This window comes from Solea senegalensis, linkage group LG1 (genome assembly GCF_019176455.1).
Source record: "Solea senegalensis isolate Sse05_10M linkage group LG1, IFAPA_SoseM_1, whole genome shotgun sequence".
Taxonomy (NCBI): Eukaryota; Metazoa; Chordata; class Actinopteri; order Pleuronectiformes; family Soleidae; genus Solea; species Solea senegalensis.
In genome coordinates this window covers 3941778-3954737 of record NC_058021.1, presented here as the reverse complement: position 1 = coordinate 3954737, position 12960 = coordinate 3941778, and the positions used below count along the sequence as shown (strand labels likewise).

The 12960-nt window shown below is 39.2% G+C and overlaps 1 protein-coding gene across 1 annotated transcript in view; it reads right to left on the bottom strand.

The window, feature by feature from the left end:
* The window catches only part of atp1a2a (ATPase Na+/K+ transporting subunit alpha 2a), a 46090-nt gene that overhangs the window by 11756 nt on the left and 21374 nt on the right, over nt 1–12960 (bottom strand). Inside the window, exons 12-18 of the mRNA XM_044025445.1 lie at nt 10176–10255; nt 8825–8934; nt 6451–6626; nt 4186–4322; nt 3099–3249; nt 1877–2045; nt 587–741 (exon numbers count right to left, since the gene is read on the bottom strand). Coding sequence (XP_043881380.1) covers nt 587–741; nt 1877–2045; nt 3099–3249; nt 4186–4322; nt 6451–6626; nt 8825–8934; nt 10176–10255 — 978 coding nt within the window. The remainder of the gene's footprint in view (nt 1–586; nt 742–1876; nt 2046–3098; nt 3250–4185; nt 4323–6450; nt 6627–8824; nt 8935–10175; nt 10256–12960) is intronic.

Here is a 12960-nt window from a genome sequence, read left to right as displayed (position 1 = left end):
AAAGACACTAAAAGAGTCACTCTGAATTTCCCTTTAACACCAGTTCCCCTTCTTTAAACCTAAAACAATCAAACGTACCACTGTCACAGACTGTATTTGGCCCTAATTGATATTTTTCCTGGCAAACTTGCCTCCTGCACTTTCAGCTTATCCTAAACCAAACACACTAATACGATGCATTCCGACCTTGAGAAATTGGGAAATTAACCAACAATGAGTTTTCCCCACAGTATTATAATCCAATGAATAAAGAGAGTTTGGTTTGAGTACTTACCTGTGAAATTCCACTAAATTGAATGCGTGCAGCCTCGCTTAATACGCTCTCATTTTCAAATACAACCACAGGAAAGCAATTTCCAAAAGGCCAGAAGAAAAATGAGCAATTAGTGTTTGGCAATTAGTACATTATGAGCATAGATAAGTGGTTTCCTAGCAGTTTTTAAGTCTATTAAATGGTCATTTTTCAAAAACTCTGTCAAAACTATTGATTATGATAATGGAGGTAAAACTCTTGTTAGGATGTCTACTGAGGGACTTGGGGATTAATTAAAAGGAGTTAGGCGTCACATTCCCTCCCACCGCTCACCATGTCAGTGCCGAGGTCGATGCAGAGGATCGTCACCGTTCCCAGAGGTAGAGGGACGCTGGCGATGATGAAGAGGAGGAAGGGTGAGATTTCTGGGATGTTGCTGGTCAGTGTGTAAGCGATGGACTTCTTCAAGTTGTCAAAGATGAGACGACCTGTGTGGAGTCAAGACGCAAGCGTGAATAACTCAGTGCAGAGCTGAGTTACACATTGATACTGATGTATTGCTAAATAATGAGCATATGCTGGATCGGTTTGCAGCCGTCTCGCTTTACTAGCACAATGTTTTTTTAAAGGTTTGAATGTAATAGACATCAGTGAAACAGGGAACGCTCATTTCAGGCCCAGTTATTTATACATAAATTCATAAATGAATGAACAACGACAAAGAAATGCGATCATTATGTAAAACTGAAATGCCATAATAGTGTTTTTATTCACAGTGTATATGCACAAATGAAAATGGTCTATATCGCCGAGCAAATAACACAGAACGACCAGATATTTGTCTACAGACCTCGCAAAATTCACACAGGACTGAGGCAGAAAAGTCTCCGCTGTTGTGCTCGTTTTCTGCAACACTGTCAATCAAAAACTGGCTCCACTTTTCAGACCAATCATCATGCAGAAGCCCAGCGCCTGCACCCGCCCACTGCTCCATTGACTCCCAGAGAAGCTGAGCTTCCGTGGAAGTGACGTTTTTTTGCCGCATTTGTCCAATCAGCGTCGAGCTCACCGCAGGGAAAAAAAAATTCCGTGTCGTCACATAGAGAGCAGTTGAAGCTGAGCTTCATGTGGTTTTAATGCGGAGGCTGCTACGGGAATACGGAAATCACGTAAGACGATCCGCAATAAACCTGAACAAACTAGTGACACGTCGTAATCCCATTCTAGTGCACGTTTGGTATTGAAATGTAAATACAACACAGCACATATTATGTGACGACACTTTAGAGCCACTGATAGACATGTGCTAGTATTTTAAAGTTACATACTGAAGCTTTAAGTGACTAGGGTCTAAACTTCAACAGTGCAAAAACTCTCACATGTATTCCTATCACATTTTCAATTCCGAGGTATGTATTCAAAAATAATCTCAGTTCTCTGTTGCAGCATGAAAAGGACGTCCTGGATGATTTTTTTCTACAGTTTCACATCCCTTTGTTTCCTTTACTTCATTTTGTCCATTTTCTCTCTATAATGGCCTCCTTTCTCCTTATCCTAATTCCCTTCTTTCTTTCCTTCCTTCCTTCATTCCTTCCTTTCTCCCAGGGACTACCCCACACTCACCCTCCTCCACGCCGGTGACGATGGAGGCAAAGTTGTCGTCCAGCAGGATCATGTCAGCCGCTTGCTTTGATACATCAGAGCCGGCGATCCCCATGGCAACGCCAATGTCGGCCTTCTTCAAGGCTGGAGAGTCATTCACACCATCGCCTGTCACAGCCACGATCGCCCCCTGCACCCATGAGGACCAAGCGAATAAAAAAAGTGTCAAAGAAAGAAAGATAACTACCATGATTTAAGCTTCTCTCTCTCTCCACTCCCCTCTCTGTCCCCCCTTTCTGTCTTAATAATGTCTTTTCAAAGCAGCTCTGGGGAGATTAAATGAAAAATGGAATTGAGTTGTAATCAGTCAGTCACATGGAGTGAGAGTCGGGGTGAATTGATGCATGACCTCAATATACGAGGAGGTGTGGGAGCGCGTACGCACATCTGCTTTTGTCAATTTGCTCCTCACACGAGCATAGACGGTCCGTATAAGGCGAGTGTTTTAGGTTTCATGTGAGTTTAACGTATCATTTGTATCATATACGTTACGGCTACACACTTAGCAGTATATGCACAGCAAACACTCACACAAACTTGCTTTTATATCTTAATCAAGACACACCCTACCCATAATGCATTTTTAGCCTTACCTTAACCTAAGTGCCTAACCCTAAAACCAGGTCTTAACCCTGAAAAAAACTCTTTAAAGTCATGTGGCCCAGATAAAAATGTCCACACTAAGATAGGTTTGTACATTTTTTTGGACCTCACAAAGACATAAATACAAGCATACACACACACACACACACACGCATATACAAAAGCCTGTATTCATCTTTTTAGCCACCTGCACAAACAAGCAGCTCGAATACACACCACTGAACTGCATTCAGCCTTAAATGGCAGAGACACATTCACACAATCTCACATATACACAACTGTATTCAACCATATCAACACACGGGGACAGAAACATTCAACATTCATTCAGACTTTATCACACACACACACACACATCTTTATTCAGCCATTTAAACACACACATATTCCTGTTTCAGATGTACACACACACACACACACAGGTTTGCTCAGGTGTTCTTTTCAGGACATGTCTGAAATCCTTCTCCCTAACCTTAAACATAAACAAGTAATGTCTAACTGTAAACTCTAGGACCAGGTTTTGGTTGCTAGAGTGGTAACAAATACAAGCACACACACACACACACACACACACTCTAACCTGTCTCTGGCAGCCCTCCACAATGATAAGCTTCTGCTGTGGAGAGGTTCGGGCAAACACTATCTCGGTGTGGTTCCTCAGCAGGTCGTCCAGGTACTCGGTGCTCATGTCCTTTAGGTCCGAACCGTGCACCACACAAGCCTTGGCATCCCTGAGATGCAGAAAAATAAACACACGGGAGAAAAAGGTTTCAGACCGGAGGCACAGACACACGCACACCACCAAAGGAGTAGTTTAGATTAACACATATTCACCATTAACTAGGTGCTCACTAACATGCATAAATAGCATACTAGCCCTTTATTAGTAATTATTAAGCACGTATTAACACCTTATTCTACCTCTATTACGAGATGAATGAATTTTTCTTAATATATGCTTAGTAATTACTAATAAAGAGCTGGTATGCTACTTACATGCATGTTAGTAATGTTACCTGACATTTTAAAGAAAATATGCTTATTTACTTTTTTTGTCAGAGAGTCAAGGGGGGAGATTAATACCACTCTGTTCAAAATAAAGCTGGAGCCAACTGCTTAGCTCAGCATTAAGACTGAGATGCACTGCCTCTGGCCAAAGGTAACAAAATCCACCTAACCTGCACCTCAAAAGCTCCCAAATTAATGAGTCTTGTTTGTTTAAGCCTTGCCAAAATCAAAGTGTATCATTTATATTAAGGGGAGTTTTAAGCATTAGGATATTTTCTTGTAATATACATTTCTGAAATAAGCACAATTCCCTAAAATATTGAACTGTGCACACAAACACAACATTAGGCTGAACAATTCATGGTTTTCATGGATTCTATGGAAATGGAAATCTTCATTTTCTGTTTTCCTGCTTGTATTAGAATATGAGTCGTATATATATATATACATATATTTTTTTACTCTATTGTGTGGTAATGTGGCATCATTTGTTTTAAACCTATTGCACAGTGAGTACTGAATTGAAGCTTGACTCAAATGATCACAAATCAAACCACAATCCCAATATCTTTTAGGAAAATTGCCAATGGATATTTCCCACACACACACACACATGCGCACGCACGCACACACACACGCACACACACAGACACACAGACCTGGGGTTGACTTGGCTCAGGGGAATGTTCAGTCTCTCAGCGATGTCTTCCACCGTCTCATTGCCCTCTGAGATGATGCCCACACCTTTAGCGATGGCCTTGGCCGTGATTGGGTGGTCACCGGTTACCATGATCACCTGACCGCAAACAGAGAAACATCCCATAAATCACAGAAAACATTATCACATTACGGACCTGCTGTATCTCATCGGGGTATCAGGTGTCACAAGCATTCTGTGGCTGCAGTGCGGCATCTATAAATCATCCCAGTGTGCTGTGTGGTTATGCTAAAAAACAAAATGGTGCTATCAGGAGGTTGGCAGTTCATCTTCAGAAATAACACTTAGTCTGGCAGCGTCTTGCCGGACAAATAACGGGGCAGTAAAAACCAAAAACAAATGTTGGCGACCACAGTCGCCACAGAGGCTGGCTCCGAGATAAAGTGGGATATTTTTGCTCATACAACACCTGCAACAACAGCTTAACTACGAGTCGTACTGTGGGCATGATTTCAGGCAGCGTAATTTAATTTCCCTTCAAAAGTTTATATTACTTTTAGTTTGGTGATTGTTTTCCTACTGTGTCATGTCATGAGGGAGCGCTTCCAACACACAGCATATTGGAATAATCCAAATAAGAAACTGGCGGAATCAGAGATTTCATGTTTGTCACAAACAAACTGTATCAGGGACGTTTATTCAATTTCATCATAATGGCACTGCAGCATTGTAATGTTTCCGTGGCTAAAACCGAACATTTCCAAGAATTTAATTCACTTTGTGGACCCCGCGCACGTGTACAAACATCCAAACATTCATATGGGGCCGTGATCATCGTTTGTTTACGCCACGCAGAACCATCATAAGTTTTAGAACCTTTCATGAAAAAGTAAAGCAATAATAAATCATATACCTCTCCGACAATCCCCACCATCACTATAAAATACAGCAGGACATAAACAGACTGAAGGAAGGTGCAATAAAGATTGAGCACTTCATATTGCACTAAAGCTTTTGGACTGGTGCCATGGACACAAGATGCACACGGAGCTGAAGCCCATTACACTTTCACCCTGAGCTCAGATACATATATATATATATATATATATATATATATATTTATTTATTTTTTATTAGTTATAGTTACCATAAAATTGTAAAAAGTAACTAGCTACGAGGGAGAGTAATAATTGCGTTACTTTTCTAAATGTTCAAATATGTCAAAAAACTTTAAATACAACTGTATGTTCAATTATTTACACTTTAAAATAAACTGAATATTAAATATGTTTAATGAACGAAATGAACACTTTTATGAACAGAAAACATTGCGCACTAATCCTCATTATTTTAATGACCTTAGAATTCTCCGGGCTCGCCATCGCTGCATGTGTCCCATGGTTACATTTTATAATAATAATAATGATAAAAATAATAATAATAATAATAATAGCACCTTTCAAACACTCAAGGACACCATACATTTCAAACAGACACAAGTTAAGATAAATTATTATTCCCAACACTGATCATGAGACACCATTTCTGTTATATGTTATGTGAAGACATGGGACAATGTGAAACTCTAATTACATACTTACATACCATAATGTCTGAGTCGAAACAGAACTAAATCACTGAGAAAGCATTCATTTTACCCGACACAATATTTATTTCTTGAGTCTCTTCTTCCTGTAGTTTTGTTTTTTCCCCAAGCCACAACAACTACGAGACTGCACCTGAAATTAAATGTGCAAAATCCCATCTGCATATTTTTATTAGTTTGAAATTAGAACACATCATTTCTCTCATTAACCATTTTCTTCTCTTGTGAGAGTTGTTTAACCTTCGCACAGCCCGGCTTATTACCTCTCTGGTGATGACTCACGTATTTGGAGTTCATTAACATATAATGATAAGTGTAATACGTCGACTAAATCTACATCTTACTAAATGGAACCTTTTATTCATTGTTCACAATGTCTGGTTTTGATGCTCTTGATTTTTTTTACCCACAAAAACAAAAAGTACCTACTTCTACTAATACTTTCAATTTGTCTTCATGCACATTTTGAGCAGCTCTCTCTCAGAGATTCAACTTCATTTATCCTATCAATTATCATCTATCAGGGTGTGACGGCTTGTCATTAGGACGGAAAAAAACCTTTGACATGCAAATGTCTTCGCTAAAAAAGCTAGATAAATTAAGCCCCAGGCAGAGCTTTTCAGGAACGACAATGGCGGTTGAATCTGTGGAACCAATTACCTTGATACCAGCAGAGCGGCATTTACCCACTGCGTCAGGCACAGCGGCACGCGGTGGATCAATCATGGCGATGAGGCCCAGGAAGCAGAGCTGCTCTGTGGGAAAGTTCATGTCTTCGCAGTCGAAGGTGAATCCTCGAGGGAACTGGGTTGAGGACAAATCTACGTGGCAGAAGCCTGCGAGGGGGGAGAGGGATCAGCGAGGTGATCTTTCATGAGTGACGTGTCAGAGAATTTGTGTCCGGTGAACACCTGTGGCAACATTTCCAAAGAAATTCAAGGGATCTTGTGTTCACAAGGTCACAAAGGAGTAAACTTGACATTTGACCTTTAACCACCAAATCTGAATGACTTAATCCTTTTTAACCATTGTGTTTTGGTAGATTGCGATCAAAATAGTCAACCTGTCGTTGGACCACCAACTTGCGATGAGCTGATACAATACTCAGTATCGGCATCGGTCCATTAACTTCAGGTCAGTGGATTATAAACCAAATCCATTCAAAAAAATCACTAAATACGACATGAGTCACAGACTGTAAACATGTAAATACAAAGCAGCAGGAAAGTCTGACTGAGTCATGTTGGTGGGGTGTTTATTTCTCCCATTACAGTAGCAGAATATTTGTCACACAGTTATGACTGTAAAAATGTTAATAAAAATCAGCAAACACATTTTAGCTGAGTCATGTTTGAGCTATTTATTTCCTCTTTCTTGGTCGAACAGTTGGTGAATTATGCCTTGGAAATGACTCGGCACAAATGTGTTGTTAACAGCTTCATACGTTCATAAATGGTCTAAAATGACTAATGTCGGAAGATACTCGAGTTTGTGAAATATGTGAGAGTATCAGACAAAGGAAAGTGGTCATCATCCAGACAACCAACATCTAAACATTTCAAATTTGTGACATGAGTGTTGCATTTACGACATGTTTTTGTGAAGCGACACATAAAATGCAATCTTGACCACTAAAATTGTAGAATATTTCACCAAATTTCGTCAAATTTTCATGTCATTCCTGGGTTATCTCATTCACATATCACAAATGTTGTCTTTTTGAGGTCACAGTGTCCTTGGCCATTGACCACCAAAAGTCCAAGTGAATGTTTAAACCACATTCCAATGGATTTCTTTAAGAAGCAGATGATGACGTCACAATGGCTGTCATATTTGCTTCACTGCCTCATGAAAATGAATGTTACTGTATTTATTTTAGTAGAGGGGAGATTTTTTTGATTCACCCCCTTGACAATAAATTATTATATCTTTTATGCCATTCCTGATATATGGCTCTCACAAAGAATGGGATGTTTTGAGTTTATCTTCTCTTTTTTTCTATTATATTATACGGCATCTGCCCTCCTATGTAAAGAGCCTTATTTGCCTCTATTAGATTTGACTAGATTTAATAAACATCACAGATATCGTGGCGTATTTTTCTGTTGCCATAAAAAAAACAAAAATGTAAATGCAGAAAAAGCCGGAAAGCTCTTCAGAAAACACATTATCCCCTGGCTGCAACGATCCTTTACTGTACAGCGTGAATACAAATTGTCTTTTAATTTTAAATGTAGATGTGGATGTCGCAGGTTCCTGAAATTCAAATTGAATAAGCCACTTTTACTTATTCATGAAATCCAGGCCTTAAAAATATGTATCTGCTGAGAAAAGCCACATAAAAAAGCTTGCGATGGAAAACTAACGCGAGGCACGAGCGAGACTTAAAAACCAATACGGTGCCATTCCACATGTCACTGTGTGGACACATTGACCTGTAACAAAATGATGATAGCACATAATTGTTACGTTTGGCACTTAAAAAAACAATGTCAGGTCTTCTGTTTTTTTTTTTTTGTCCCTTGATTGTCAAAGTGGTGACATTTACAGAGTGTGGACACTGAATGTTTTGGAGATATTGAGAGTTGAACCTTCGCTTTTGTTGTTGTTTTGAACCTCAAATGTGTTTGTGGCAGAAAATGTCGTTTAATGGGGGGAAAAAAAAAGGTTTGGGTTTTCATGTCGAGCAGAGTTTGAGTTGAATTACATTGCCAGTCCATTATACCAGCTGATAATCCACAAACTATTAACAGAAAAGTGAATGTTTTTGTGCAGCAGCAGCAGCGGCGGCAGCGGCGGCGGTAATTTCAGCAGTGACATGTCAGTCTATTGTGATTCTGGTTAAGCCTGAAGTACTAAAATCCTTCTTCTTTGGAACGCCGTCATCATAAAAGCATTCCACGTGTTTATGGGCACATTTGGCCAAACTACCCTGTTTACCATGGCGATTATAAAAAAGTAAGTGCTGTGTACAACTGTAGCCCCCACCTTGCTAAACTCTAAAACGAGTAATAGGTGGTGCCGCAGAACATACCGAGCACTCTCTCTCCCAGTCCTCCCAGCTCCAGGTAGGCATTCTGGAAAGCGTCCCTCCAGTTTTCATCAAGCGACTGCTCCTGGCCGTGGATCATTATCGTGCTGCACCTGTGGATCATCCAGTAATATTTAGAAATTGAGGAAATGATTTCTGTAACCACACACTCAGCTGAATGAATTTCAACCTGATTTTAATGAAATTAGTTGCATGTAGGACTAAGAAAAATGGGTGACGAAATGAACACTGGTGGATGACAAGTTAGTTCTGTTCACACCTGGATGTGTCTCCTGTGACCACATCCAGGTGCCCCCGCTCACATACACAATGCTGCCGCGTCTATTTGTAAGTACAAGATGATGTTTGTAAGGAGTGTGATTTCACACACGTGTCTGTCTCACGGGAAGAGAGAGCATAAAAAGAGACAATCAAAGCACTACACTCACGCTGCTGTGACATGAAACAAGTTTTAAAAAAAAAATACTGTGAAACTGCAGCAGATCAGATAATGGCGGTCTGAATGTGGCCACAATCTTCCTCAAACCACCTTTGAATGTGCCTTTTGCAATTATATCTGAGGCCAGAACGGAGTAGAATTGGACTGTGAGTGAGCTGGACTTGATTGGATCACTCACGACGGATGTTGGTGCCACATTTGAACAGAGTCACTTGATGATTTGATGGGGGAACAATTTCATTTGACTAAAAAGACAATTTAACTCTGAAAATGATTACTCGGACTCCAAGTCAGAGGAAATATCAGCGAGAGCGAATCGTAACGTGGCCGAATAAATAACGCCAGATGCAAAGCCACATGAATTCAGCCTCAGTGCAACTAATGTAGAAAATGTAAAGCATAAGTCTGGTGGTATTCTACAGTTACGTCCTTTTCATTTCAGACATATCCCATTAAAGGACCAAAAACCAACAAAGTACAACTGTGGCTCTGTGGACCCAAGCCTATTAGTTTCTCCTCAAACAGATCATAAATGTATTATTTGTTTGTTTATTTTCCCTCGAAACCTTTGCTTTACAGGAGTAAAAAATTGGATTAGTTTGTAGCGTGTTTTACAGTTGCCATGTTCTGTGCCGTGAAGGAACATTAATCCCTGTGGCACAGATTTAGAGGTTTAAGACCCTCGTTAGATGATCCCCTCACTGTTGCTTTACTTGTTTTTTTTTTAAATGACATTTACCAAAAAGACATACAAATTATCATCAGCCGTGAAGCAGAAACAGTTCCACTACATCACTGAGACAAACAGAAAATAGGTGAGTGTAGAATTTGTCAAAACTTTCATGTCGCAGCTCTTGTGAGACACACAAATTGATCCATTATTGATTGACCAACCTGTCCAAGATTCTCTCCGGTGCTCCTTTCATGACCAGAATGTGACCAGAGGGATTGTCCTCCACTTCATGGATTGAGAGCTTAATGAAAGGGATGATGGAGGAAAGACACGATGAGAATACAACCATATTGTTTAGGAACATGTAGTGTACGGCTGGAAATTGAGAAATTACTGTCATATGTTTTTAATTTGCAGTGATTGAACCTGACTCAACACATCGTGTTCACATCAAAGTTATACTAGTTTCATTAGTTTTGTTTTTATTAAAATGAGTTTTAATTGGTTTTTAGAGCAGGTTTGCTAGTGTGTGAAAGGTAAAGAATATATTCAACAGATGAAAGACACACGTAAACTCAGTCTGAGGGAAAAACATGAGCAAAATAATAATAATAAAAACAATAAACCCATTAAAAAACTAGAGGATTGTTTCACTTAGATGAACCAACTCAACCCAATTAACTACATAATAAATGTTGTTTAACTTGCATAGCTTTATGTCCAACATTGTAAAGAAAAACAAATTAAAAACATTATGAATGAATGAAAAGGTTGTCTCAAACATAACCTTTCAAAAGTGCCAGCAGAGAAAAATTAAATACACTTCATATGAAATTCATTTACAAAGGTGAAATCTAAGCACATTTTCACTACAATTTAGTTTGTTTTGTAAACACACAATTCAGTTTTCAGTTAGTTATGTTTTTTTTTTAACTCTACTTTTTATTTTCATTTCAGTTAATGAAAATGTTTCGGGTTTTTTTATTTTAGTTTTCGTTAACTACAACAACCTTGGTTCACATCGTGGATTCATTCATGTTCTCACATGTATTCCTGCGGTTGTTACACTTCCGCTGAAATCACACACACATATGCGACACACACGTGCTCCCGCAGGTGATTTGTATCTGAGTCACAGCATATCTAATCTCAGAATACCACAGCAAAATTGCTTCTTCTTTTTTTCTCCATCTCCCTCAACACAGGCGCTCCTATTTTAAGTCAGGGAACAGGTGCACAAAATGGGAGCAGGAAGTCCTCTGTTTTAGTCAACATCACTGCTATGTTTGAGCCATATGGTGGGTGAACTCTCCAGAGGGGTTAGAAAGGAGTGGCCACTTGTGTTATTGGATGTAATAAACCGTGCATTTTCATTTATTCAGAGGTTTTGGTTATGATCTGTTTAAAAACATCTAACAATTCCACATGTTTCTACACTTCGTAGCATATGTGGCAGACTGTAGGGCTGTCAATCGATGAAACCTGAAGCTTATAACAGATATTTATTTATATAAAATCATGGAATGAATGTAGTATTAACACAAAAAGTACACTCAACTTTAAACTTTAAATACAGTTTTTCTCCTGTGAAGTAAAAAAAGGGATCTTTCTTATATAATATAAGAAATAACATATTTCTTATATAATATTTCTTATATAATAATAACAGAACCCAGGCAGGCTGAATATAAAACCCACCAAGGCCGATAACATTAGACATCAGCTGAAATGGCAATTATTTCTTATATGAATTAGTAACATAAATGATAACAACAAAAATACAGTATGTTCCATCTTTGTGCCAGTTCCATTTCAAAAAGGTACTCATACTATGCACATTGCACAAATATAAAAACATTTTTCACTCCATGGAAACAGTTTGGCTTACTCCTTCTTCACATTCAGAAGGTTACTGAGGCAGACCAGTTTGTTTACATTATCAGGGGACAATGATTGAGAAGGGTTAAGTGGGTCGTGCAAGGCAGGTGTTCAAATGGAAGTGGCTTCGTGGCTGCAACCATGTTACGGGCACTGTCAGTGCCTAGTGTGGTTAATTTTTCCTTGATTTTCCATTCGTTTGCAACATCCAGAAAATGGTTAGCACATGCCTCGGCATAGTGTCGCTCCGATGTTTTACTCACAGTTAGTGCAAACGGCTGCAGAGTCCAGTCTTTGTCAATGAAATGCACTGTGACGCCCAAGTCGTTGTGGTTGTTCACAGAAGTCCAGTGGTCTCCTGTGAGAGCGATGTCCTTTGCTTGCTCGAGCATGTTCCTCTGCCGTGGCCTCTCATCCTACAAAGTGTGTATTCTTGACACGATGGTTCCTCTCGAGGGTAGATTATAAGAGGTTTCTCCTGACGCGACGCCAATGACTTCTTTCAGCCCTTCATCCTCTACTGGGTCAGTTGCCACCAGAAGTAAACAAACAACTTTAACTGCGTTAATGTTTTAACGTGTTGAATAATTTAAATGAATCGCCGAAATTAACGCGTTAACGTTGAGAGCACTAATAAATATGATGCACAGCTTTCTAAAATGTTATTTCCAGTGTTGCACAGTATTTTAATCCAGCACAGGTGAACGTAAACTCACTTCATTTACCAGCACAATACATACAGTGCATACTCTTTTCTCCAGAGACACTTGTCTCTTAATAAAAGAATTAAAGACAAGGCAGCAGCACAGCGTCTTCTAAGAAACCAATTTTTAACCCACATTCACAGAAACTCTAAATAAAGAGACAAAGGAAGTGTGTGCAACCATGTGAATGCAAAGTAGGGCGTTGTTTTTTCCCCCCCTGCCACACACACACACACACACACACACAAACACACCTTAATTCATAAATAAATACAATTATTATGTATGAGGCCCCTTAAACCCAGTAACTGCATCTTAAAAATATCATAGTAAAAAATCTTTAAAGATAAAATAGATAGCTAGCTAGTTAAAAGATAGATAGATAGATAGATAGATAGATAGATAGATAAAATGAAAGTTTGCT